The sequence below is a fragment of the Pristis pectinata genome, chromosome 2 (assembly GCF_009764475.1).
Source record: "Pristis pectinata isolate sPriPec2 chromosome 2, sPriPec2.1.pri, whole genome shotgun sequence".
Taxonomy (NCBI): domain Eukaryota; kingdom Metazoa; phylum Chordata; class Chondrichthyes; order Rhinopristiformes; family Pristidae; genus Pristis; species Pristis pectinata.
The window spans coordinates 48,696,732-48,723,302 of NC_067406.1; the positions used below are offsets into that span (position 1 = coordinate 48,696,732).

A 26,571-nucleotide genomic window follows, 5' to 3' on the forward strand; every position below is an offset into this window, starting at 1 on the left:
TAGCCCATCAAATATTCACAGTCTAACAGAAGTTGTGAACTATTTATTTTTATACAAGGGAATCTGCATCAATTCTTGCATTAAAATCTCCAAGAAGGAATAATTACTCAGTTGATCGTAATACTTTATTAAGTTGATGCAGAGTATTGTGATGATTTTTCTTCAATAAAGGTTTGGAATTGAATGTTTGTGTATACTGTAAGCACTGAATGTGTTTAGAGAAACAGTGGTCTTTCCAAGAAAGATGAACCATTCTGATGTGATTTTCATTTTGGCTGTGATGAAATGAGATAATGTGCTCTGACTTCCCTCTGGATATTTCAGTAACCTTTACCAATTTGCTGGTCAAAGCAAAGATGACACCACACAGACAAGTGTCTTCAGAAACTGTTAACCACAGCAAGAAAGACTCTCTCAAGAGTTATCTTGGTGTGTTTCCACATGTTTATTCTGATTCTCAGCATAGATTCAGGGCTGGAAGATCAACTATAGATATTTTCCATGTGTCAATTTCAAGATTGATGCAGGAAGAAAAATTGACCATTGTACATCATTTTCAAGGCATTCAACAACTCCAGTAGTCCTGTCATATTTGCTGTTTTAGAAAAGAAAGGATGACCACCAATCCTGTTAAATCTTAAATGCTCTTCCCACAACAACAAAACAATTTTGGACAATTACGAGGTGAAAAGTGGTATGAAGCAAGGATATGCTCATATCCCCACACTCTTGGAATGCCCTTGGTGATCCTGAACTGCACATTTAAAGGCATGAAATGTGAAGACCAGACAAGATTTCTTTATTAGTCATACGTACATCGAAACATACAGTGAAATGCATCTTTTGCGTAGAGTGTTCTGGGGGCAGCCCACAAGTGTTGCCACTCTTCCGGCGCCAACATAGCCTGCCCACAACTTCTTAACCCGTACATCTTTGGAATGTGGGAGGAAACCAGAGCACCCGGAGGAAACCCATGCAGACACACAGGGAGAACGTACAAACTCCTTACAGAAGTTGGCCAGAATTGAATCGGGCCTCTGGCGCTGTAACAGTGTTACGCTAACCGCCATGCCTACAAGACGATTGAAGGGAAAATTTCTGAACCTGTTGCATCTTAAGGCCAACACTAAAATCAGGAGGGTGTTATTGGGGAGCTTTTATCCATTGATGACACTGCCCTTATAACCCACAATGACAATCTGCTACAATAACTTATGGATCACTTTCCAAGAGGTTTTCAGGTATTTGCTCTCACCATCGGCATAAAGAAAGCAGATCTTTCAGCAAGATCTGTTAATCACCCTGAATGAGAACCCAGTTGGAAGTAGTTCAGAAGTTTAGCTACCTGGGTCCTGCAGTGATAACCAATCTTTCACTGGATGATGAACTCAGTGTCCACATCAGAAAAGCTGTTAGGGTGTTCAGCAGACTAATAAAGAACATGGAACAAATCCAAGCTCATCACCAAGACCACATGAGTGTACAAAATCTGTTCACTTAACACTCATATATGTCAGGGAAACATAGACAACTTACATACACCAAGAGCAAAGGTCAAACAACATCTATCCACCCTGCTTATGCCATGTATTCAATATCAAATAGCAAGATAGTGCATTAATTTCAAATATACCACGCCTGGCACGGTAGTGTAGCGGTTAGGGTGACGCTTTACAGTGCTAGCGACCCGGGTTCAATTCCCACCGCTGTCTGTAAGGAGTTTATACGTTCTCACCGTGTCTGCGTGGGTTTCCTCCGGGTGCTCTGGTTTCCTCCCACATTCCAAAGATATACAGGTTAGGAAGTTGAGGGCATGCTATGTTGGTGCTGGAAGCGTGGCGACACTTGCGGGCTGCCCCCAGAACACTCTACACAAAAGATGCATTTCACTGTGTTTTTCGATGTACGTGTGACTAATAAAGATCTGATCTGATCTGATCTTATCTTATCTGACAGCCCCTATTCAAGCAGAGATGAGTGAGCTATTTAGAGCATCTGAGCAGACTGATTGCATATCCAAAGACATTTCCATAGCAACAAACAATCTGCTGGAGGAACTCAGTGGGGTGAGCAGTATCTGTGGGGGGGAAGGAATCGTCGATGTTTTGGGTTGAAACCCTGCATCATCCTGGACTGCTGCAGGGTTTTGACCCGAAACATCGACAATTCCTTCTCCCCCGCAGATGTTACTCAACTCACTGAGTTCCTCCAGCAGATTGTTGCTCCAGATTCCAGCATCTGCAGTCTCTCGTGTCTCTGTGATGTAGAAAGAAACCATTCAGCCCATTGAATCTAAACTGACTGTTGACCCCTGACCAATGTGACCCACAAAGTAATCCCATTCCTGCACTAATTTTCCCTGTAATTTATTCTCCCACCTTCTCATTAAACCATCCAGATAATGCCACCCATCTATACTAGGGGCAAGTTACAGTGGCCAATTAATTTATCAAACTGCACATCTTTAGGACATGGGAGGAAACTGGAATGCTTGGAGGAAACATGCAATCTCAGGGAGAAGGTGTGAACTCCACACAGACAGTACCAGAAGTCAGGATTGAAATGGGTCACTGGAACAATGAGGCAACAGCTCTACTTGCTGCAACACTGTGCTGCTGTGCAGGGAATTACTGGAGGAACAAGCATAATAGGAAGCCTCAAGCTCTGCTCTAAAGATGCATGCAAGTGAGATGTAAGGGAATTTGGAATTGATCCTGACCAGTTGGAAACCTTTGGAAATGATCAGAACAAAAGGTGTTCTCTCAAACATGGTATCAAAGCTTTTGACTGGAATTGGCTCTAATATCTCAAAGTGAAAGAAGCCCAAATGAAGCATGCAGCTTCTGAACTATACATTTGCAAGCACTGCTGTAGATTATGGAAATGTTGAATTAAACTATTTAGTTAAGAGTCACTTCAAGCCACCTATGTACCCATCTTCTTCCATAGATAAAGAACGCCAACAAAAATATACAATAAATATTGACACACTGTACAAAAAATCTCTTTAAAAATATATTTCTGAAATTCATTATTTCAGAGTTCATTTCAGAAATTAGTGTTGGCTGTGGTAGCAGACAAGTGCTAAGCAGTATTTACTGGGACATTTATATTCATATTCATTAATTGTAAAAATGTATTGTTAATTAAAACAGTTGATAAAAAATATTTTGATGATTTTTTTAAATTTTTCATAGGTTCTTGGTTATTACAACAGAGAAGGGATAAACCCAGACAACCTAATCAAGGAAATCAAGTCTATTGCAAGTGTTCCAATAGACAAACATTTTTTCAATGTATCCTCAGAAGCTGCCTTGATAGAAATAGCTGGTGCGCTCAAAGAACGAATCTTTAGTATTGAAGGTAAAGTGTTCTTTGTGCTTTCTTCCATTTTAAGTCCTTAGGTTTTTTATATAGCAAATTGGGAAATTTCTATCAAATAATCCATTTCAAAGCCTCACAAAGTGCAGCTTCAAAGAGTAGGAAGCATGCTAAGGCAATAGTGGAGGTAAACCACAGGTTCAGTAAGATACAGCTCATATGGAAGAATTACATGAAAAAAGAAAGAAAACCTAAGCTCTTTACATTAGAGTAGGAGATGTTCCAGGGGAATTTGGTTTAAGTGTTTAAAATTATGAAGGATGGGGCAGAAGAAATCAGAATAAAGGGTTCCTTAAGGCAGCAGTGACAGGGCAATTACCGATTCTCTCACGGGCCCATGGCTGCTAGTTTCATGTGTTATGAAAGAACGTTGTATATTCTTGCTAGTAAAGGTGTGCTACCCAACATCAGGTTCCAGGCAAAATGCTCAGCAGTCATAAACCCTACTGGGGCCTGGAATAGATTCGGCAATCAGATAGGGGCATATAGGGTGGTGTTAGCAAGATTAGGAGCTGGTAGTTGGGGAGGGGATGGTGTGGTGTTGGCAATAAGTAGGTGGCTAAAATTAGCGGGTGGGGATCAAGGATTAAGAGGCCTTTATCTCTAATTCCCCGGGATGTGGGGGTTAGAGTTTAGCGACTCCCATTGTAAATCTGGGGTGATTCAGGTTATATGCCTCAATAGATTGGAGGATGGAAGTTGGGGTTGGTTGGAGAGGCAGGGTGAGATCAGTGGGTAAGGAGATGGAACTGGAATTGGTTTATTATTGTCACTTGTACCAAGGTACAGTGAAAAACTTGTCTTGCAAACCGTTCATACAGATCAATTCATTACACAGTGCATTAAGGTAGTACAAGGAAAAACAATGCAGAATAAAGTGTCGCAGCTACAGGGAAAATGCAGTGCAGGTAGACAATAAGGTGCAAGGTCATAACAAGGTAGATTGTGAGGTCAAGATTTCATCTTATCATACTAGGGAACCGTTCAATAGTCTTATAACAGCAGGTTAAAGCTGTCCTTGAGCCTGGTGGTATGTGCTTTCAGGCTTTTGTATCTTTTGCCTAATGGAAGAGGGAGAAGAGAAAATGTCCGGGGTGGGTGGGGTCTTTGATTATGCTGGCTGCTTTACCGAGGCAGTGAGAAGTATAGACAGAGTCCATGGAGGGGAGGCTGGTTTCTGTGATGTGCTGAGCTGTGTCCACAACTCTCTGAAGTTCCTTGCAGTCCTGGGAAGAGCAGTTGCTATACCAAGCCATGATGCATCCAGATAGGATGCTTTCTATGGTGCATAAATAAAAATCAGTGAATGTCAAAGGGGACATGCCAAATTTCTTTAGCCTCCTGAGGAAGAAGAGACACTGGTGAGTTTTCTTAGCCATGGCGTCTACGTGGTTGAACCAGGACAGGCTATTGGTGATGTTCACTCCTAGGAACTTAAAGGTCTCAACCCTCTCGACCTCAATACCATTGATGTAGACAGGAGCATATGCACCGCCCCCCTTCCTGAAGTCAATGAGCAGCTCTTTTGTTTTGCTGACAGTGAGGGAAAGGTTGTTGTTATGACACCATGTCACTAAGTTGGTAACATTTGGTGGTATTGGAAGTTTGGGCGTAAAGAATGGGAGAAAAGTGTGTGACTTATTTTAGTGAGGTCCCAATCCAGTGCTGTGCTGTAAAAATATAATTGTCACAGAAGTGTCCAACAGTGTTTTCTCTTGAATTACATTTCCAATACTGAAAAAGAAGCTCTGCACAGGAAATTACATAATTAGATGTACATTGGATGTGGAAATTGCAATAGACATTCTAGCCTGAATAAGTGTCCAGTCAAATTTCCAAAGGGATGTGATCCAGCCCATAAATGACAGTTATGGCATATCATGTAATTAGTACATTCTAATCCCATGGTTAAAATAAATAGCACTATAATAACTAATTTGTTAGGTAACATCTAGATCAAGGGAACATGTATTCATAGCAAATAAAAGTAAATTAAGGCAACGTGGAAAATATTTTTTGGATTGTGAGGCAGTGTAAGTCTGTACTGGAGTTGGTGACTAAAACAGAGATCATATCAACGTTTATATATAGTGTAGGTATCTGGCTGAAGGAAAAAGGGGTAAGGGAAATTGGGTTCACCATGGGTACCTAGGATTAAAACTTCTGCATACGCTGAAGATGACCACCAAGGTAAATTGATTGGATCAAATGATCTGTTTCTGTCTACCTCAATTCTGGAATGTAGAAATGATGTTATGAAGTAATGTAATCAAGTCTCCTACACAGTGCTGAAGTTGATGATAAAGAGAGGTGAGGTCATAATATCAGGGACTTCAAACTTGTGGTGAGCAGGTGCTATACTTGTTCCATGAAGGTCATGGTTTCTTTGCTGTGTTTTCCAAACAAGACCTGCTCAGAGCTTTTGAACCTGCTTGCTACCTGACCAGAGATTCTGTATCCAGAAACAGAGATTCACACCATCCTGTCACTGTCCATGACCTTTTCATCTTAACTTAGACCATGGTCCCAGTATTAATGTACAAGGAAGACATGATTTATTGGTTCAGGTTGACCAAACACATGTGACAGAGATAACTTATATGATGTTTCTGTGAATATAATGCTTAAAAACCTTATACCTTACTGTTTTAAATCCACAAGGCACCAGCAATAAGAATGAAGATACCTTCCTGTTGGAAATGGCACAAGTAGGATTCAGTGCACACATTGTACCTAGCCAGGTTTGAACCTTTCTTGTGTGACTTTCATTATATCTGTCATAATTATCACAGTGGAGAACTGTTTATTTCCATTCCATGATACTTAGAGCATAAAAGCCATTTTCTGCACCAACAATGTCTTCGATAGGATTGGTTAGTTTCACCATCTGGGTCTGAATTTCCAAAAGTGCTGTAAAAGCAGCCAAATGTTTAAGAACATTGGAATGATTGGGAAGTGTAGAGATGTTTTATGTTGATCTTTCATTTTGGACCTGAACTTAATCTGAAAAACAGAATGAAAGTTTTCTTGTGGGTTGCAAATTAAATTTCCACAAACTCAAACCAGTTTTTAGTGGTTACGTAGCAGATTTGGCTCCTTATAAAATGTTTGGCATTGGTCTGCAAAACCCACTCATGAAGGTTAAACAATAGCTTGTGAAAATAGTGATGCAATTGGGGTTTGCTTCCAAATTTGAGATAAAGGAAACTTCACTCTGCAATAGCTGTCCTGGACATGATCAATACTACCTCTGGGGGCCGAAAACAAGGTGGAGTTCCATTTTTCACCTGTAGTATCCATTAATTTGATGAGCACAACTTTTAAAAATCCATTGCAACACCTTTTGAAAAATATGACAATTGAAGATAAACATCCTTTTTTTCAGGACTTACTGATACTGGGAGCAGTAGGAGCTTATGATTGGTCAGGCACAACTGTCCATAAATCATCTACCAACACTATTATATTTTCCAAGAAAATCTTTCAGGACATTCTGCAAGATAGAAATGACAGTACATACTTGGGTAAGCCTCAATTTTAATCCCATTTGTTCTAAACCGATGTTGTGTTCAGCTTCTGATTTATTAATTCACCTTTAAAACAAACAAGAGCAGAGGTGAAAATTTTAAGATGTTATAAAGAGCAAACAAAATTTCCAGTATAGCCATAAACGTCCTTTATCACAGCCAATAATGAATAGGACAACAATCAACATCAATATGCTACACCATGCGGCAGTGGATTGCAGTATATATGCACTTCCTAATCTCTGCTGAGCTGCCATGGATTGTTGCTCACTGGAGAAAAAAGAGACAGGCAAAGGCATTCCCATACGTTTTATAATGTACCCTCTAGCAGCTTAATTTAAGGGTATATTTTGTTGTAGCAGTCAGTGTAATGCTATTACAGCACCATCGACCCGGGTTCAATTCCGGCCGCTGTCTGTAAGGACTTTGTATGTTCTCCCCGTGTCTGCGTGGGTTTCCTCTGAGTGCTCCAGTTTCCTCCCACATTCGAAAGATGTATGGGTTAGGAAGTTGTGTGCATGCTATGTTGGCGCTGGAAGTGTGGCAACATTTGCGGGCTGCTCACAGAACACTCTACACAAAAGATGCATTTCACTGTGTGTTTCGATGTACATGTGACTAATAAAGATATCTTATTTATCTTAATGTTTTGAAGTGTGAAGAAGGAAAGGGGGAAGATAACCATAATCGCTAACTTTATCCCTTTATATTACCCAATACATTCTAGGGTTACTGCTCATCCTGAAGTCAGGGTCTTGAGTGTTGAGTGATCTTGCTCACCAAGATGCGGAGAATGGCAAGGTCCAAACATCCTTCTCTTATCCCCAACAATCCCCTCCTCTCCCCCCACCCCCCCACAGCTTGCTTACAGATTCTTATTTTGCAAGATCACAGAAGAATCAGGCCTGTACCAAGGCCCTCTCATATTATAGGATCAAGTGGCAATATACAGCAAAGGCGAGAAACTAAATAAGTTAATTTCCCCTAACCTAGGAGGTCAGTATTGAAGTCTTAAGGCTGAGTCTGAGACATGATTCATAGGATAGAAGCCATTGTCATTGCTTTCTAAGTTTCTTAGTCTACAACGGTTGCATATCCATGTATCCATGTATAAGCAAGGAGCAGCATCCGCCTGGAATAATAATCCAAATCTGCAGCAATGCATGGATTCTGTTCAAAGCACACTGAGGATGCTTGAAGTAATCTCAACCTAATTAGTGCCAAAACTCCAGGAGGAAAAGGAAGCAATCCAAATGCTTGTCAAACCAGGCGAGGCTTATTCTTGTCACTAGGCAAATCTAGGAGATAGGTTTTACAATATGGAATATATTAACCATTTAAAACTCATGCATTTAAAATATATATTTTACATTTGGAAAATCAATACTAATGATTTAATATCACCTTCACTGATATAGTATTTATATTTTTCATTCACAGGCTACGCTGTGACATCAATAGTAACACCAGATTCTGTGCTCTATGTTGCCGGAGCACCACGCTTCCAACACACTGGCCAAATAGTTATTTATGCAGTTGGCTTAAATGACAAAGTGCTGATTAAGCAGACACAAAAAGGAGAACAGGTATGAACATTACTAAACCAGCTTTTGCTTTTAGCTACTAATTGTTTTGGTATACAATTCCATTGCTTTCTTCTTTTGTTCGAAAAAATAAGGATGATGTTATTGCAACATAACCAAACCTGTTTTTGAAGGAAGGGTTATCAATTTATTAGCGACCAATAATGTTGAATTCAAATTGCTAAGAAAATTATAATAGTCAATTTTTATCACTAAATTACATGTATATCCCAAACCCCTGCTCATTTACTAAAGTAACATTTCACTACATGTGGAACAGTCACCTGCCCAGTCCCTTATATAGTTGTTCCCGTGGTTGAATAAATATAGGGAACATTTTCTCTACAGGTGCCTAAAGGGTATTTGAAAGGCAGTTTTTGTTTAATTTTACGTAGGCCATTTAGAAAGATTGGATGGACTTGAGGCACTAGGTTCACCTTGTGGTTTCACTGTGCGCTTGGGTGCAGTCCAAAATGAAGCAGAAATTCCTTATTTGCATCCATATTTTTAGGCTGTCTCAGAACACCAGGGAATCCTCCCACCTGTGCAGATCTAAAGCAAGTTTCAGTGTCATTTTTTTCATTGAAAACATTCTGCAGAGACATCCAGCAAGAATGTCACAGGATAAGGAATGTCATCATCCATATTTCATTACAATCTAGGCAAAGATACCACCTACATAACACAGGAAGGGATTTTTTCCCCTCCTTCCTCCACATCATGTCAAAGGATGTCATTACAATACAGGCAGGAAGTGCCTCTCCTGCCTCCACTCCCCAGTGACATCAGAATACAAATAGGAAAATGATACCCATCCTCCCTGAAATTAAGGAGAAAATGCCCTCAACCCTCCCTCCACAATAAAGGCTGAAAATTCCTCTTCCCTCATCTTGTTACAAGTACAAGCAGGAAATTCGTCATCTCACTTCATTATCATTCACACACTGGGCCTGGGTCTATCTGGGCCTGGGTCTAACACAAGCAGTCATATTATGGAAACATCCCAGGAAGTCCCAGAATAATGAAGTGAGACCCAATGCTCTTCTTTGCCCTTTTTACCACTGCCGTGTATGTTCTCCAATACAGAGGGAAATGCAGGATAATGCAGAAATCATTATTATAGTGTTGATGGAGAACATACAAGGTTTCATTGCAAAAGAGGGAAAATAGGGTGTATGTATGGTAGAGACTTTGTAACATGAAGTTCCAATATTAACCAACAAATGTATAATTGAAATATTCAAATGAATGGCATCATTTGATTCATTTTTTTGCAGCTTGGCTCATATTTTGGCAGCGTACTATGCTCTATGGATGTTAACCAAGACTCACTGACGGATGTACTATTAGTTGGGTCCCCCATGTTTATGGGTCGCCATAAAAATGAGGAAGGAAGAGTGTATGTGTTCTCTGTCAATAAGGTAAAAGATCTTTTGACTCGATTTTTATACCTATTTGACCATTTGAACAGTAGTTTCTCAGTGGGAACACACCTTGTGCCAACTTCAATTTATCCTAATTAAGTACTCATTGGATTGCTGATAGTAAATATCACCCCCATCATTACACAGCTATTCCATTTGTACTTCCACGCATAACAGCAACACACTTGCGACACAGCAGCAATGTAATACTTGTTCTCAGTGTATTTCGGTGCAATAAATTTAATTTTCTGTCACTCAAGAGCATTGGATCTATTAATACTTGAAGATAGTTAATTGACTCATAATTATAGGACCAAGAGTGAACAGTAGAGGCTCAAACTGAAATGTAAAATCTGTCAAATGATATTTATCCTGTCAAGAAAAGCAATTCAGTGCACAACAGTTTTTTAAACCAAAGAAATTAAATGGCTGGTGATTCATTCTAAAATAATACATACTGTATAGGTAGTTCTGCTATAACACAATAGTTACGTTCCTAAGAAAGTCATTCACAGAAAGTCGTGTTATAGCAGAACATGCTGTAGTGCCTTCAAAGCACAAATTTAAGCAGGTTTTCTCGATCACCATCGCGCTATAACCAGTTCAGCCAGCATAATGCAAGTAGTGTTCCCTAATCCATCGACCGTGTTATAACCAATTCTTGTTATGGAAACACATGTTATAACAGAGCTATTATTTATTTGTGGAATGCATCATCATCAATCTAGCCTAAAACTGGAATTTGTGATTCAGCAGGGTAATCTGGAAAAGAATGGCATCTTAGAAGGACCAGATAATGGAAGGAACAATCGATTTGGAGCTGCTATTGCTGCCATCTCCGATATCAATCTAGATGGTTACCATGATGTGGCAGTCGGTGCACCTGTAGAAGATGACAACCGTGGCGTTGTTTACATTTACAATGGCTACCAAAAATCAATCAAACCAAAACATACACAAGTAAGAGCTTCCTGATATTTCCAAAGGAATTGCAGGCTAAATATTTAAGATGTAACATTCTGTTGTATTAAGTAGCTAGCTGCAATCCTTACTTTTGTTATTTTCCAGAAACTGGTTAAAGCAGAATGTGTTTCATTCCACAGGACAAAAAATACTTAGAAACAAACCATTCTGTCTCTATAACAATCACCCATAAGTTGGATGTAGTAAGTCAGCCATGAGTCAGTGATGGCAATCTTTTCTCTGAATTAAAAAGAAAGATTTACATTTATATAGAGCCTTTAATGACATCCCAAACCTCAATCAACAAAGGAATTTTGAAGTCTGGTCACTGTTGTAAGCTAGGAAATGTGATAGGTAATTTGTGCACAGTGAGATCCCACAAATAATAATGAATAGATAGCCTGTTTCAGTGATATTAACTGAGGAATAAACATTGACCAGGAGAATGTGGATAACTCCTTTTGGACTTCATTGAAATATGGCCATGAAATGTGTTATACCCATCTGAAAAAGCAGAATGGGCCACAGTTTTAACTACACACCTGGAGGGCACTGCTTTGATAGTGTGGCACTCGATCAGTACCGTACTGAATTGTCAAGCTAGACTGTTTCCTTTTCTCTAGAATGGGACCTGTATGCACATCCTTCTAACTCAGTGGTAAGATTGCTACCAACTGAACCATAGCTGACATTAACCCCTACCTAGGACTCTTGTTGCAGTCTCATTTTAGAGATCAATGCACAAAATCTCAACGTACAGTATATCCTTGTTCAGCACTGACAGACTGTGGGTTGATATCATTTTCCTAACCCCACAGGAGAACGTTAAAAAATACAGGGCATTATTTTGGAGAAAAGCATGGGATATCTACATGGTGCCCTGGGCAAAATTTATACTTCAAATTATAATCTGTTTATTATTGCATTACTCTTCCTGGCACACTGTTGCATAGAAATTATCTGGTGTATTTCACACATCACCCAACAACAACAATTTTTCAGGTGATCACTGTTGATAAAATTCTTCTTCAGAAGCAAACTCCTTTGAAAGTCTTGTGGCCATGAAAAGTAGGGAGTAATTGGAAGTTCTTTTTTTACCTCAGTACAATTTAATCCATTTCAAAAGGTATCCTTCAATTCACTAGCATTATGAGTTAACTAAACGTCATAATTTGCACTAAAATCTTACAGGTTGGAGATCAAAAAGACCTTTGAAAATTTAATCTATGCCCAGGTTTAACCTAGGCCAGCTAGAGGTTTTAATCAAAATTGACACTTTATTTTACATCAGAATAAATTAACATTCTATATCTATTTTGATTTTTTTTCCCAGAAAATACAAGCTTCAAAAATCAGCTCACAATTGCAATATTTTGGGCTCTCTATTGATGGACAGAAAGATTTGAATGGCGATTCTATCACAGATCTGTCAATTGGATCCATTGGGAATGTTGTGCAACTTTGGTAGGAGAAGATAATTCTTTCTGGTTTCTGAAATGTTACGGTAAATCTGCAGCTGAATTGTACCTTGTAGTCTGGGACCTGGAGTGTGGTTTTTAATGTTTGCATACTCTGCTGCAGCTTGAATGCAATAGTGTTCATTTTCTACATTGTATTGGTTACATAAATTGGGTATTTGCTGGGATAAAAGGAGAAGACTGGGAATTTATGACATATTATTAAAGGTACTAAGTCATATTGAGCACTACAAATTACTTCATCTCATTGAACGGCAGATGCCAGAATCTGGAGCAAAAAATAAACCACTCAAAGAATTCAGCAGGTTGAGCAGCATATGTGGAGGCAAAGGGATGGAATTATTTCATCTTACCCAGCAGAGTTAAAGTAGAGGACACAGTCAACACTTGAAGGGAAATAAAATCAAAAACAACTTGTAGAAATGAAGAGAGTAAATTTAACATTGTCAAAATGCTTTTGATCCCTCCTCTGTCATGGTTTTGCAGTGCTTACTTGAGATGTCTGTGTGTGCTTTTCCTCCCCTCCTCATAAAGCTGCCCAGTTCCGTCTACATAATATCTGCAGATAAAATCTTCATGCCCTTTACTAACTCTAGACTTGACTGCTCCAACAAATTCTGAGTTGGCCTTTCTCCTTCTTCTCTCCATGAGTTTGCCCAACAATCTACTGCTTGTGTTCTAACCTATACCAAATCCACACCCATCAGCCCTCTGCTTGCTGACCTATAACAGTTTCTTGTTAACATTCTTAAGTTGATTTAAGAATTCTCATCCTTTTTTTATAATCTCTATATAGTCTCCTTATCTCTGCACTCTTCACCATCCCTATAAGCTACTGAGCCAATAAGCCTCTCCACCAGCCTTCTTCCAATTCCGGCTTCCAAGCACCCCCAAATTTGATCTCTTCACTAATGGAAACCAACTGTTCAGCTACCAAGGCCCTTAGCTCTAGAATACTTCGAGCCATAGCCATGGAGTCATAGAGCTGTACAGCACAGAAATGAGCCCTTCAGTCCACAACGTCCATTCCACCCTTCTTGCCCATCTATGTTAATCCCATTTGCCCACATCCGGTCCATATCCTTCTATGCCTTGTCTATTTAAGTGCCTGTCTAAAGGTAGTCCAAATATAATGATAGTATCTGACTCCACCACCTCTGCTGGCAGTGAGTTCCAGATATCAACCACTCTCTGTGTAAGAAGACTTTTCCCTCAAATCCCCTTTAAAATTCCTTCCTTTCTCCTTAAACTTTTGCCTTCTTGTTTTTGATACCCCTTCCATGGGAAAAAAGCTTCTGACCGTCTGCCTCTTATAATATTATATACCTCTATCAGGTTATCCCCCAGTGTCTTGTAAAGTTGCAATATAACGTCCCAACTTTTACATTCTATACCTCAACCTATGAAAACAAGTACATTATGCCATACACTTTCTTCACCACCCTGTCCACCTGTGTTGCCACCTTCAGGGATCAATAGACTTGAACCCCAAGGTCTCTCAGTTCTTTCATATTCCTTAGCACACTACCATTTACTGTATGTCCTACCCCCATTTGACTTCCCAAAATGTTTCGCCTCACACTCATCAGGATTAAATTCCATCTGCCAAATGCTCTTCACCTCTGTACCTCTCTTTAATCTTTTTTTGGATGTTCCTTATAATATCATTTTTTTACCAGGTCAACTGCCCAAACATCTCCTTATGTGGGTAGGCATCACTATTTTGTTTGATAATGCTCCTAGGAAGTACCTTGTAATGTTTATGCCACATAATCCACACAATATAAATAGAAGATATTGTTGTTCCTAATAATCACATGCTTTGTTTCTTGATTGTTTACATCATTATAAGAAAATATCCATACTTACCCTAATTGGGGATCTTTAAATCAAGTACAAAGGGGAGCTCAATAGGCTATCTCTGACTGAATGAGCTAAGTTCTGAAGGGTACAGCTGCCAGACTGAGCCAGCAGTGAAGGAAACCAATGGAATCCAATGTCTATAACCCTGAATATAACTATGGAGATGCCAGCCTGTAATAGCATTAGTAGAAATTCCACCACACTGCCTTGTGAAGATGAATTCAGTCTACAAGTAGAAACTATTGAAGATTAATTCAACAAAATTCCTGAGTCCTACAATCTCATAAGAACAAGAGTAAAATAGGTCAAGTATCCCACCATATCACACACCATCCGCACAGCAGATATATGTCACAACACCTTTAATGTGACTGGGTCAATATCCCGAAATACCACTCCCTAATGCCACTGTGGAAAGAACATCATCACAAGGAGCACAGGATTGCAAGGTGGAAGCACAAACACACTATCTGGGGTACTCGGGAATATTTTTGCGAGATTGGCCTTACTAATGCTGCCCAGAACCAGAGAGCAAATGTGCAAAATTTTTTAGGTGCAATATTTCATCATCCTTCTGTAACCATGCCTTGTTGATAAATTGTGTGATGACCAAGTTCTATTCCCATAGTATGTGGTCAATGCATTTAGGATAAGATGGAACCTATCCCATAGATTGATGTTTTAGCTTTCATAATGTGCTAACTGCACTTGCTTTAATTTAATTAGTGCTTTGCTAAACACAACATATAACAACAGAGCTTTTATTACTTTCTTCAGGTCACGAAGCATTGCAAATGTAAGTGTTACAGTGATGTTTGAACCAACAAAACTCTACATTTTGAACAAATCTTGCATAATCAATGGAAATAATCAAATTTGTGACAAAATCAAAATATGCTTCCGAGCTACAATTAAACCTGAAAAACCTGGATCATCAATTGGTAAGGGTTATCTGATTTTGTTTTTATTTTGCAGATCAAATATTTTATGCAGTGTGAACATCAGTAGTATCATTTAATGTTACCAAATGTACATTAAGAAGCAAAATCTGAATGACCCTGAATATCCTTTAAAGTCAACCCAATCTCAAGTCACCACCTCCAACATGATTCCACTATCAAACACATAGTCATTGAGAGATACAGCACTGAAACAGGCTCTCCAGCCCCAATCCAGCATCCTTTCTTTTTACACTACTCCTACCCTAATCCACTTTATCCTTCCTAAGTTCTTATAAATGCTGACACCCACCCCCCCCCGCCAAATTCTACTTCTCACCTACACATTCGGGGCAATTTACTGTACCCAATTGGGTGGAACGTACCAAGTCTGCACATTATTGGAACATGAGAAGGAACCAAAGCATCCGGAAGAAACCCATGTGGTCACAGGGAGAACATGCAAACTCTACCCAGACAGCACCAGAGGTCAGGATTGAACCTGGATCACTGGAGCTGTGAGGTAACAGCTCCACCAGTTGTGCCACTGTTCCACCCCAAATCGTTCCCTCATTTCTTCATTCAGCATTTCTGAGCAATCAGTCCCCTTTGCTTTCTTTAAATTATGCCCATAAAAATCTACTCTCCCGTGCCACTTCCCATTGTAAGAGCAGAGGATGCATCTTGTACTCATTTTATCTCCTTTCTTCCCACCATTTGACCAGCCAACATTTTTAATATAGAATAAAAACCAAAATTGTTGAAAACACTCAGGCAGCACCCATGGAAAGAGAAACCGTTAATGTTTCAGAACTGGAATCTTTCATCAGAATTGGGAAAGAGAAAAAAAAACAGTTTTAAGTAGCAGAGAAGGTGGAGGAAGGATGGGAGTATCTTTGATAGGATGGGTCCAAATTAGTTAATGGGGATATTTACAAACACATTAAGCTTTCTGTGTAATGTGTTGAGAAACTGTGGGACGTGTTGAGCAAGCCAGGCTATATGAATAGAATAAGAAATACTGAGCCAAAATGATGCAGAAATGACCAGTTCTAATATAGACAAAAAGAAAGAGTGCGCTACGTAAAGTTGGAGAATTTGATATTAAGCCCAGCAGGCTGCAACGTGCCCTGACAGAAGGTATAAAGTTGTTCCTCAAGCTTGCATTGGACTTCATTATAACATTGCAGAAGGCCACAGAGAGTGAGAGTAGGATGGTGAATTGAAGCGACGGGCAACTAGAAGTTCCTGTAGACTGAATGCAGGTGTTCCACAAAGTGATCTCCCAATCTGCATTTCATTTCCTCAGTGTAGTGGAGGCCATATTGTGAATACCAAATGTAGTACAGTGGATTGGAAGAAGTATAAGTGAATCAATGCTTCACCTGGAAGAACTGCTTGGGTCAAACAGGTTTCTAGCACCTGTGTTTTTTTTATTTTCTGCAAAGAATTTTTGCAGATAAGACAGTAAGTTAGGTGTACTTTATCCAATTCAGTGCACTGTACACACTGCTCATGATGCATTCTCCTTACTACAACATTTTCTAGTCTCAAACCATTTAAATAATAATGTTTTTAATCCTTCCATTTAAAGTAGATAATCTCACATTTTCCCATGTTATGCTCCTTCAGCTAAATTCTAACCCACTCACCTAACCTATTGATGTTCCTTTGTAGCTCACAACTTTATCAGCAAATTTGGCTGCAGTACACTCAGTCCCTCCACTGAGGCCACAATATTGATCCTTCCAACATCCTGTGATTACTGATTGCCAATCCAAAAATTACCCACTTAGCATGACTCAGATAAGACAGTTATCTGTCTATCCATGGCAATAAGTTACTTCCAAACCTGAGCACTCCTGTTATACGCAGTAACCTTTTGTATGGCACCTACACACTACATCTACAGTTCCCCTTTATCCACCCTGTTTGTTGCTAGCTCAAGGAACTCTAACAAATTTGCCAAATACAATTTCACTTTCATAAAACTATGTTGACTTTGCTTGATTGTCTTTTGATTTTCTGAATATCCTGCTATTCCCTCTGTACAGCATTTTCCCAACAACAGATGTTCAGCTAACTGGTTGAAGTTTTCCTATTTCTAATGAGATTCAATGGATGTTTAAGGAATGGTATCTCATCATTCAATCGTAAACATTGCAACCTTCTGGACTCAACAAAGTGTTTAACAATTGCATATCATTGCCATAATTCTCATTTTTAGACAGGGATTTGTGGTAATGTTCTGAATTGGTCATTTTCAGCTTCACTAAACTCATTTTGGCTCTTTAATTCTCCCATTCCTACCCATTTTTGCCAAGCACCATCAACCCTTCTGTCATCTAGTCACTCCCAATCACAGAGCTATCTTTCATCTTTTCCCTTCCCACCCCACCACCACCGCATGACACACTGTCCCAGCCTCTCTCCCTTTGCCTGGTACCACATTTCATTAAAGCATGATACAGTCCTAACTTTTTCCACTTCTTATAGAAGGTCATTGACCTGAAATAGTAATCCTGATCAGTCTCTACAATTGTGGCCTAACTTGCTGTGCATTTTTGTTTGGTTTCCTGTTTTTATTACCCTTTCTGGCTGTTCACTGACTTTCTCCATCAACAAACAGCTTGTATTTTTACCCAAACCAGCAAGAAGCAGAGCTAGCAATCGAAGTTTTGTATTTAGTTTTCATTTCTTATCACAGCACAGTTATACTAATTAATCATACTTAGACTTTTCTTTCCATTGCAAGAAAATGTGATAAATTTATTTGATACCTTTCTGCATTAAAATTCCTAATAAGTTATTAGTCTTGTGGAAGTAATCTACTAAATAGTTGCATAATTTTGGTAATAAAATAGATGTAAACTTTCAAAAGGAAATGTCTTATTAAGGAAATCTTTCTCAAAATCACCAGATATTAGATACAGACTAACATTGGATGCAGATCTCAAGTCATCTCGTGTTAGTTCACGAGGATTGTTTCAAGAAAACCATGACCGAACAATAAAGAAGGACATTACAGTTGGGAACTCACTAAAATGCAATGAACTTACCTTTTATGTCCAAGTAAGTACGTTCCTAAATTATTTTTTTATAAATGCTCATTCTTGATTACTATAACTGTTTTGATAGCTTATATGAGGACTATGCATGACTACAATACAGAAAGAATTATAAAGGCTATAGATAGATTCATAAAGATATACAGCATGGAAACAGATCCTTCAGCACATTGAGTCTGTGTTCACCATCACCTGCCCTTTTACACTAATTCTACATTAATCCCATTTTATTAAATTTTGTTCTCACCACATGCTCATCAACAACCCCCTCCTCCCACAGATTCCACCACTTAACTACACACTAGAGACTAGGCCAATTAATCTAGCAACCTGCATATTTTTTGGAAGTGGGAGGAAACTGGAGCATCCAGAGGAAACCCATGAGGTCTCTGAAAGAATGTGCAAACCCTACACAGCCAGCACCTGAGGTCAGGTTTGAACCTGAGTCTCTGGTACTGTGAGGCAATGGTTCTATCAGCTGTGCCACTATTCTGCACTATAATTCTACTAAGAATTACAATTCTTTATTATTAGTCATGTATTTCTGCATATTTAGAGAATATTTCACACAATGCTAGATGTATTCTAACTATGACTGTCAATCTTTTTAAATGAGGATGCTGGAGATATTGTTAACCCAATTGATCTACGGTTAGACTTCGATCCACAAAAACTTGAAGCTGGGCCCACTCTTGATGTCTACACAGCAAGATCCAGGGAGTATTTTGTAAGTTCAAAGAAACACCTCACTTTGATTTAGTAGATAATAAATTGTTTACGTAATACAAAATTTAGTATTTCATTTATACTGTTGATGTAGGTTCCATTCTCCAAAGACTGTGGTGAAGATGAAGAATGCATAACCGATCTTGCAATTAAAGTTCATGTTATTAACCCCAGCATCAGGTGAGAATATGTATCTATATGCAATTCATTGAAATTGCTCACCTACTTCTTTTAGTATTTATTGAGAAACAAAAATGTCAATATTAATTTGGGAAGACCAACATGTTCTTTTGCATTGATAGCTTTGAAGTTCCCTTGTATTCTTAAATTTTTAAGAATAAGCACTCCGATGATGACAAGTTTGATTTTCCTGTGGATGATAGCCAGAGATGATGCCCTCAAATGGCATTAAACATGTCCAGACTTCACATTCAAAGTTTCACACCATTTGCATTTCCCAGACAGTCTCACAAGGTGGGCCAGCCTCATGGCTGATCAACACCAGAAGCATTGTTATCCATTGCTGCAAGCCTAGAAGCATTCTTCACAACAATGGAATATTTGTCTACCTTCCAAAAACAATACTAGGAGATCCACAGTGTTGGTCCATGACTCCGTGTCCTAATGAAATAAAACATCTTTTATTTCTGGGGCCTTCTCTACTTCTACCTGCCCCCTGCCAATGATCAATCACTTGAGCATCCATTAAAGTAAATACTTAAATTGACATTAAAATTATTTTTTTGATGGATTTGCTGTTAAAATATCATTTATTTTGAGACGATGCAAAATCACAATTGGGGATCTGGGTCTGGAACGGTACTTCAAAATCTATTCAATATGAAGTTATTCAACACTTAGGACAAAAAGGTATATGCATGTTTGCCTTTAGTCAAAACATTCAGTTCAAGAGTCAGGAAGTTATGTTGCAGACTTATAAAAATCTGGTTAGGTTGTATCTGGAGTATTGCATTCAGTTCTGGTCACCCCATTATACGAAGGACGTGGAGGCTTTGGAGAGGGTGCAGAAGAGGATTACCAGGATGCTAGCTGAATTAAAGGGTGTGTGCTATAAGGAGAGGTTGGACAAACTAGGGTTGTGTTCTCTGGAGCAGTGAAGGCTGAGCGGAGATCTGATAGAAGTTTATAAAATCATGAGAGGCATAGATAGAGTAGACAGCTGGTATCTTTTTTCCAGGGTGAAAATGTCTAATACTAGCAGGCATGCATTTAAGGAGAGAGGGGGAAAGTTCAAAGGAGATGTACAGAGCAAGTTTTTTTTACACAAGGAGTGGGGGAATGCGCTGCCAGGTGTGGTAAGTGGAGGCAGATATGATTGAGGCATTTAAGAGGCTCTTGGATACACACGTGAATGTGCAGAGAATGGATGGATATTGACCACGTGCAGGCAGAAGGGATTAGTTTAATTAGGCATCATTAGTTTAATTAGTTTGTCACAACCTTGTGAGCCAAAGGGCCTATTCCTGTTCTATGTTCTAAAAATGAATACAACAAATATAAAACCTAATTGCTTATAAACTAATAGGATATAGGAGGTTTGGTATTGGCTTCACAACCCAGAGACTGTTTAAATTCCACAGTGGCAAATTGTGAATTTAAAATCCATTCATCTAGTTATTTTGTGGGCTAATCCTAGAAAGATTACCATACTGTTGGAATAATGAACTTTGGTTCATTAATTTTCTTCACTTCTTTTGAAAACTAGTCTCAGGGCCAGGGCCAAGGCCAATAAACAGGATATCAACAAGGTAGTGAAACAATATTCTAAAGAGGGAAGGGTGAGCAGCCAGAAGTAGTGGTCCACATTGGTACCAACAACATAGATCAGAAAAAGGATGAGGTCCTGAAAAGTGAATATGGGGAACTAGGTGGGAAGCTGAAAAGCAGGGTAATAAGCTCTGGATTGCTGCCTGTGCCACATGCCAGTAAGGGTAAGAATAGGATGAATGCATGGCTGAGAAATTGGTGCAGGGGGCAAGGTTTCAGATTTGTTCATCATTGAGATCTCTTTCGGGGAAGGTATGACCTGGACAAAAGGGACAGGGTACACCTGAACTGGAGGAGGACCAATATCTTTGCGGGCAGGTTTGCTGGAGCTGTTATGGAGGGTTTAAACTAGTTTAGCAGGGGGAAGGGAACCCGAGTGATAGGTCAGAGGATGGGGCAGTTGGTGTACAGGTTGATGCAGCTTGTAGAGAGACTGTGAGGAAGGATAGGCATTTGATTGGGCAAAATTGCAGTCAGTTGGATGGATTGAAGTGTGTCTATTTTAATGCAAGAAGTATCAGAAACAAGGGTGATGAACTGATGGGTCAGTACATGGAACCACGATGTGGTGGCCATTACAGAGACTTGGCTGTCACAAGAGCAGGAATGGCTGCTGGATGTTCCAGGGTTTAGATGTTTCAAAAGGGACAGGGAGGGAGGTAAAAGAGGTGGGGGAGCGGTATTGCTAATCAGGGATAGTATCACAGCTGCAGAAAGGCGTCCTGGAGGGATCGTCTACTGACTCAGTGTGGGTGGAAGTCAGAAACAGGAAGAGAGCAATCACTCTATTAGGAGTATTCTACAGACCCCCCCCCCCCCCCCAATAGCAACACAGACACCAAGGAACAGATTGAGAGGCAGATTTTGGAAAGGTGCAAAAATAACAAGGTTGTTGTCATGGGTGACTTCAACTTTCCTAATATTGATTGGCACTTCCTTAGTGCAAAAGGTTTGGATGGGACAGAATTTGTTAGGTGTGTCCAGGAAGGATTCCTGACACAATATGTAGACAAGCCGACTAGAGGAGAGGCCATTCTGGATCTGGTACTAGGCAATGAACCTGGTCAGGTGTCAGATCTCTCGGTGGGTGACAATTTCGGAGACAGTGACCACAACTCCCTGACCTTTACCCTTGCCTTGGAGAGGGATAGGAGCAGACAGTATGGGAAAGTAATTAATTGGGGGAGGGGGAATTATTATGCTATTAGGCAGGAATTTGGGAGTGTAAATTGGGAGCAGATGTACTCAGGGAAATGCACAATGGAAATGTGGAGGTTGTTTAGAAACCACTTGCAGAGGGATCTGGATATGTTTGACCCTATAGGAAACTTTAGAAAGGGTGCAGAGATTTACCAGGATGCTACCTGGGTCGGAGAGCATGTCTTATGATGCACAAGAGCAGGAATGGCTGCTGGATGTTCCAGGGTTTAGATGTTTCAAAAGGGACAGGGAGGGAGGTAAAAGAGGTGGGAGAGTGGTATTGCTAATCAGGGACAGTATCACAGCTGCAGAAAGGCATCCTGCAGGTTGAGCGAGCTAGGGCTTTTCTCTTCGGAGTGAAGGAGGATGAGAGGTGACCTGATAGGCATACAAGAGGCATAGATCAAGTGGACAGCCAGGACTTTGTCCCAGGGTGGAAATGGCTAACATGGGGGACATAATTTTAAGGTGACTGGAAGAAAGCACAGTGGGGATATCAGGGGTAAGTTTTTTTTTACACAGAGAGTGGTGGGTGCATGGAATGCGCAGTCAGGGGTGCTGGTAGAGGCACATACATTAGGGACATTTAAGAGACTCTTAGATAGGCACATGGATGATAGAAAAATGAAGTATGTGGGAGGGAATGGTTAGATTGATCTTAGAGTAGGCTAAAAGGTCAGCACAACATTATGGGCTGAAGGGTCTGTACTGTGCTGTTATGTTCTATGTTCTAATATTTTCTTTATATACATGGCTGTGAATTTGTGACTTTGTTAAGATGTATTTATTGGTGTAACTCTGGGATACAATAAGGAAAGCCAATTATCACTTCTCTGAATAATAATTATTGTTGAACTTTCTGTGTATTTATTTGAATATAATTTACATTTTGCACTGGACATCCCTGAATGTATACTAAAATTAAATGAATACATTCTTATTCTTACCAACAGAACAGTACCATATATAGTTAGCAACAAGAACAAACGGATAACAATTAATGTAGAGACAGTGAACAAGAAGGAAAATGCATTTAATGCTAAAGTCAACATACAGTTTTCTGAAAACATCTTCTTTGCATCAGTGAGTAGAACATTTACTTTATATAGTACTTTAAATCTGCAATAAAAATGCCAGGGTAGATGTCTGTCCTTTCCGCTTGAGCTTCGAGTCATAGAGTCATAGAGAATGGAAACAAGCCCTTCAGCCCAACTGGTCCATGCCGACCAAGATTCCAGTCTAAGCTAGTCCCATTTGCCCGCGTTTGGCCCGTATCCCTCTAAACCTTTCCTATCCATGTTCCTGTTCAAGTACCTTTTTAATGCTATTAATGTACCTGCCTCAACCACTTCCCCTGGCAGCTCATTCCATATACTGACCACCCTCTGGGTGAAAACGTTGCCCCTCAGGTTCCTATTAAACCTCTCCCCTTTCACCCTAACCCTACGTTCTCTAGTTCTTGACTCCTCAACCCTGGGGATTAAGACTATGCATATTCACCCTATCTATGCCCCTCATGATTTTACACAATTCTATAAGATCGCCCCTCATTCTCCTACACTCCAAGGAAAAATGTCCCAACCTGCTCAGCCTCTCTCCATAACTCAGTTCAGTGAGCTTGATGAATCATCTGAAAGGAAGATAGAGTGGAGAGCTGGACAGAGAGGCTGGCACATCTGTAACAACTAACATTGTTGAGAATAATCGTGCTGGAGGTGTTGCTGCCTGTCCTCACTGATTGCGGTTTGTTGGTCAGAAAGTCAAGGATCCAATTACAGAGGGAAGTGTTGAGCCCCAGGTCTCAGAGTTTGGTGATGAGTTTTCTTGGAATTATAGTATTGAAGGCAGAGCTGTGGTCAATAAACAGTAGTCTAATGATAAACAATAGTCTAACCAATACCAATAACTGCCACATGACTGTTACGAAAAGGCCATCTCCAGTGAGGAAATGCCCACCCTCCTCTCCATCCATGCTGAGATCTGCACTCACATAGAAGGTGAACAATCAGCCTCCAACCTAACTACATTTCTTTGGTGTCCCTCCTACAACGTTATCTCCAGCTACTCAGTATCAACAGTGCTTTCCACATGCTTCCACTGTGCAATTGTGGAACTTGTGAAGATTTGTCGACTTCTCTGCCAAGAACACCAAATAAGTTAAATAGATGGACCCCTTTAAGGGAAACCATCTGATCAAACATTCTGTCCCCAGCTATTTTTGGTTGTCTGGATTGCAGTGTGCCTGAAGAGCACTCAGATAAGGATGTGTAAAATGTGACAGAGACCTGTCCTGAACTGCTGGCAAAGTTCTATTCTTTTCCAAATTTGCCCTGTTATCTATAGTGAAGTAATTTCCATGAAAAATAGTGAAATCTAGACAGAAGTAGAGTTTATAGCTGTTCAAAATAGATATAGACAGTATTAGATAACTATTTTGTATATGTCAAATGAGAGAGAGAGAGAGACAAGTGCATATACTTAAACTTTATGAAGTGCATTTAACTTTTTGTTTTCACAGGTTGATAATGCTGAAGTTTCATGTCTAATTGTAGACCCTCAGTCAGTATCTTGTGACATTGGGCACCCATTCTTGCCAGGAGGAGATAAGGTGATTTTCTTTCCTTATTTATTTAAAATATTTATAAATTCTTTAGTACCACATACATGAAATTAAATGATGTAATATATGATTTTTGTGCAAATCGAGGATCATAGGATTGAGCTGCTAAGTCTACACAGATTGCATTGCACACCAAACTAACCAAACCGATGGAAAATCTATATTGATAAAGCTTCAATCTCTTAATATTCAGGTGCCAAGATAAAAAGGCACTCCCAAACAGAAGGACATTAGAAAGACTTAAAAAAGTGAGAAATAAAGAAGTATTGAATGATAAAAGATTTTGGTTGGGTTGGTCCTGGGAGATTTCACTCATCTTCTCTAACACTGGCTAATCACATCCTATTGTCCTCCCAACCCAAATGAGTTTAGCTGTGACCAGGTGCACCAAGCTGGACAATGAAAAACCAGCTTGTCCCAGAATAAAATTTTAAATTAACAATGAGCGTGGTATGCTTTGCAATAACCTTAAAGAAAGGATTTGAATTTGAAGGGAGTGAGGAACATGAGAAGCATCAGAACGTACAGCAGGACAGAAGGTACAACAAACCAGCTCCATATCAGCAAGTCTTCCTGGAAAAATAATCCTCAGGGAGCAAACTGAAAACTTTTTAACCAAACAGCAATATTTAGAATTCAGTACCAATGTGCTAGCCTTGCTCAATTCATGAAATTTTCTCAAGCCTTAAACTGTCCCAATGTCTAGTCTTCACTTTTACTGTTATTCTTGAGTCAAAATTTGTTTCAAGATTGCATTTTCCTGTGATTAAACATGTCAGAGAAAAGCTAGAATTAAATATATGGTCTCACTTTTCTTCCTTTCATAGGTCTCTTTTGATATCAATTTTGATTTTAACTTTAATGAACCAAAGAGGGATACATATGTGATCTTCCATGCTGTGAGGTATACACAGTGTATAATAATACAAAAAAGTTCACAATTTTTTAAAAAAGTATTATTGCTTCTATTTTTCTATTTTTAATAATACAGCTGCTTTACTTTATAGCGAAAGTATTGAACAACCAGAAACCGATTTTGACAATAATGCAAGAGTTGAATTTACCGTCCAATATGATGTTGAAATTCTCTTCTCAAGGTATGGAGCTTGAAGAGCTGTTCAGAAATGCTAATTGCATTCTTTTCCATTATCATTTAATTACATTTTTAACGGTTTGTGGTCATCAAAATTAAGAGTATCAGGTTAGAATATTTTTTTCCATTGTTAACCCAGCCTACATCCCATCTCATCATCTCCATTCTTAATTCTGTTGTCAATTTTTAAATCTGGATTTATTTTTCCCGCTACTTCCACTTTCAATCTTTTTAATCAGGTTACGCTAACAGTAAAATACACCAACCTAAAGTCTTGCCTACAATTGTGGCTGCAATTCATCACACTATTCCCATCTAACATTCTGCTCTGTTACTTCAATGGTTCTGCATCCACCTTTTTCCAGAACAATGCCAAACAGTTGCCAAAATTATCTACATAATAATGAAAAACAAACAATTTTATTGCTCCACCATTTCTCTCAAACCTTCCACATCTTCTGAGCAGTTAGGTCATTTATTTGACATCTGGTCTAAAAGAAATATAAATTTTCTTCGGCTAAATATTGTGAAACCAAAGTTCTCTTTGGTGGCATTCGTACAGGAAAAGTGGAAATCATTGGCAAAACCAGCATCTAAATATGCATAATTATTGTTACTTGATTTTTACTTGACTCTTATCTGCTCAGGCCTGAATATTGTCCAGGTCTTGCCGCACATGGGTACAGGTTGATTCATTAGCTGACAAGTTGTGAATGGAATTGAACACACGTGACATTATCAGAAAGCATCTTATTTTCTAGCTTTATGATGGAGGGCAAGTCATTGCTGAAGTAACTGAAGAATGTCAGGTGGAGGATATTTCCCTAATGATTGCTCATAATAACATATTGAGGCTGAGATATTCAGTTTGTCCAACAGCCACAAACATTAAAAGAAACACTCTCACATTTAAAAACAA

The 26,571-nt window shown here is 39.3% G+C and overlaps 1 protein-coding gene across 3 annotated transcripts in view; it reads left to right on the forward strand.

Moving 5' to 3' along the window:
• Positions 1-26,571, forward strand: part of itga2.2 (integrin, alpha 2 (CD49B, alpha 2 subunit of VLA-2 receptor), tandem duplicate 2) — a 105,357-nt gene that overhangs the window by 62,227 nt on the left and 16,559 nt on the right. For 2 of the 3 annotated variants that reach the window (XM_052010334.1, XM_052010335.1), the window contains exons 9-23: positions 3,198-3,363; positions 6,043-6,122; positions 6,767-6,905; positions 8,349-8,494; positions 9,769-9,912; positions 10,669-10,875; positions 12,212-12,342; positions 14,997-15,160; positions 18,078-18,229; positions 18,842-18,952; positions 19,046-19,131; positions 22,893-23,022; positions 24,458-24,547; positions 25,387-25,463; positions 25,567-25,656. In XM_052010334.1, coding sequence (XP_051866294.1) covers positions 3,198-3,363; positions 6,043-6,122; positions 6,767-6,905; positions 8,349-8,494; positions 9,769-9,912; positions 10,669-10,875; positions 12,212-12,342; positions 14,997-15,160; positions 18,078-18,229; positions 18,842-18,952; positions 19,046-19,131; positions 22,893-23,022; positions 24,458-24,547; positions 25,387-25,463; positions 25,567-25,656 — 1,913 coding nt within the window. The remainder of the gene's footprint in view (positions 1-3,197; positions 3,364-6,042; positions 6,123-6,766; positions 6,906-8,348; positions 8,495-9,768; positions 9,913-10,668; positions 10,876-12,211; positions 12,343-14,996; positions 15,161-18,077; positions 18,230-18,841; positions 18,953-19,045; positions 19,132-22,892; positions 23,023-24,457; positions 24,548-25,386; positions 25,464-25,566; positions 25,657-26,571) is intronic. The other variant, XM_052010336.1, reaches the window with a different exon arrangement.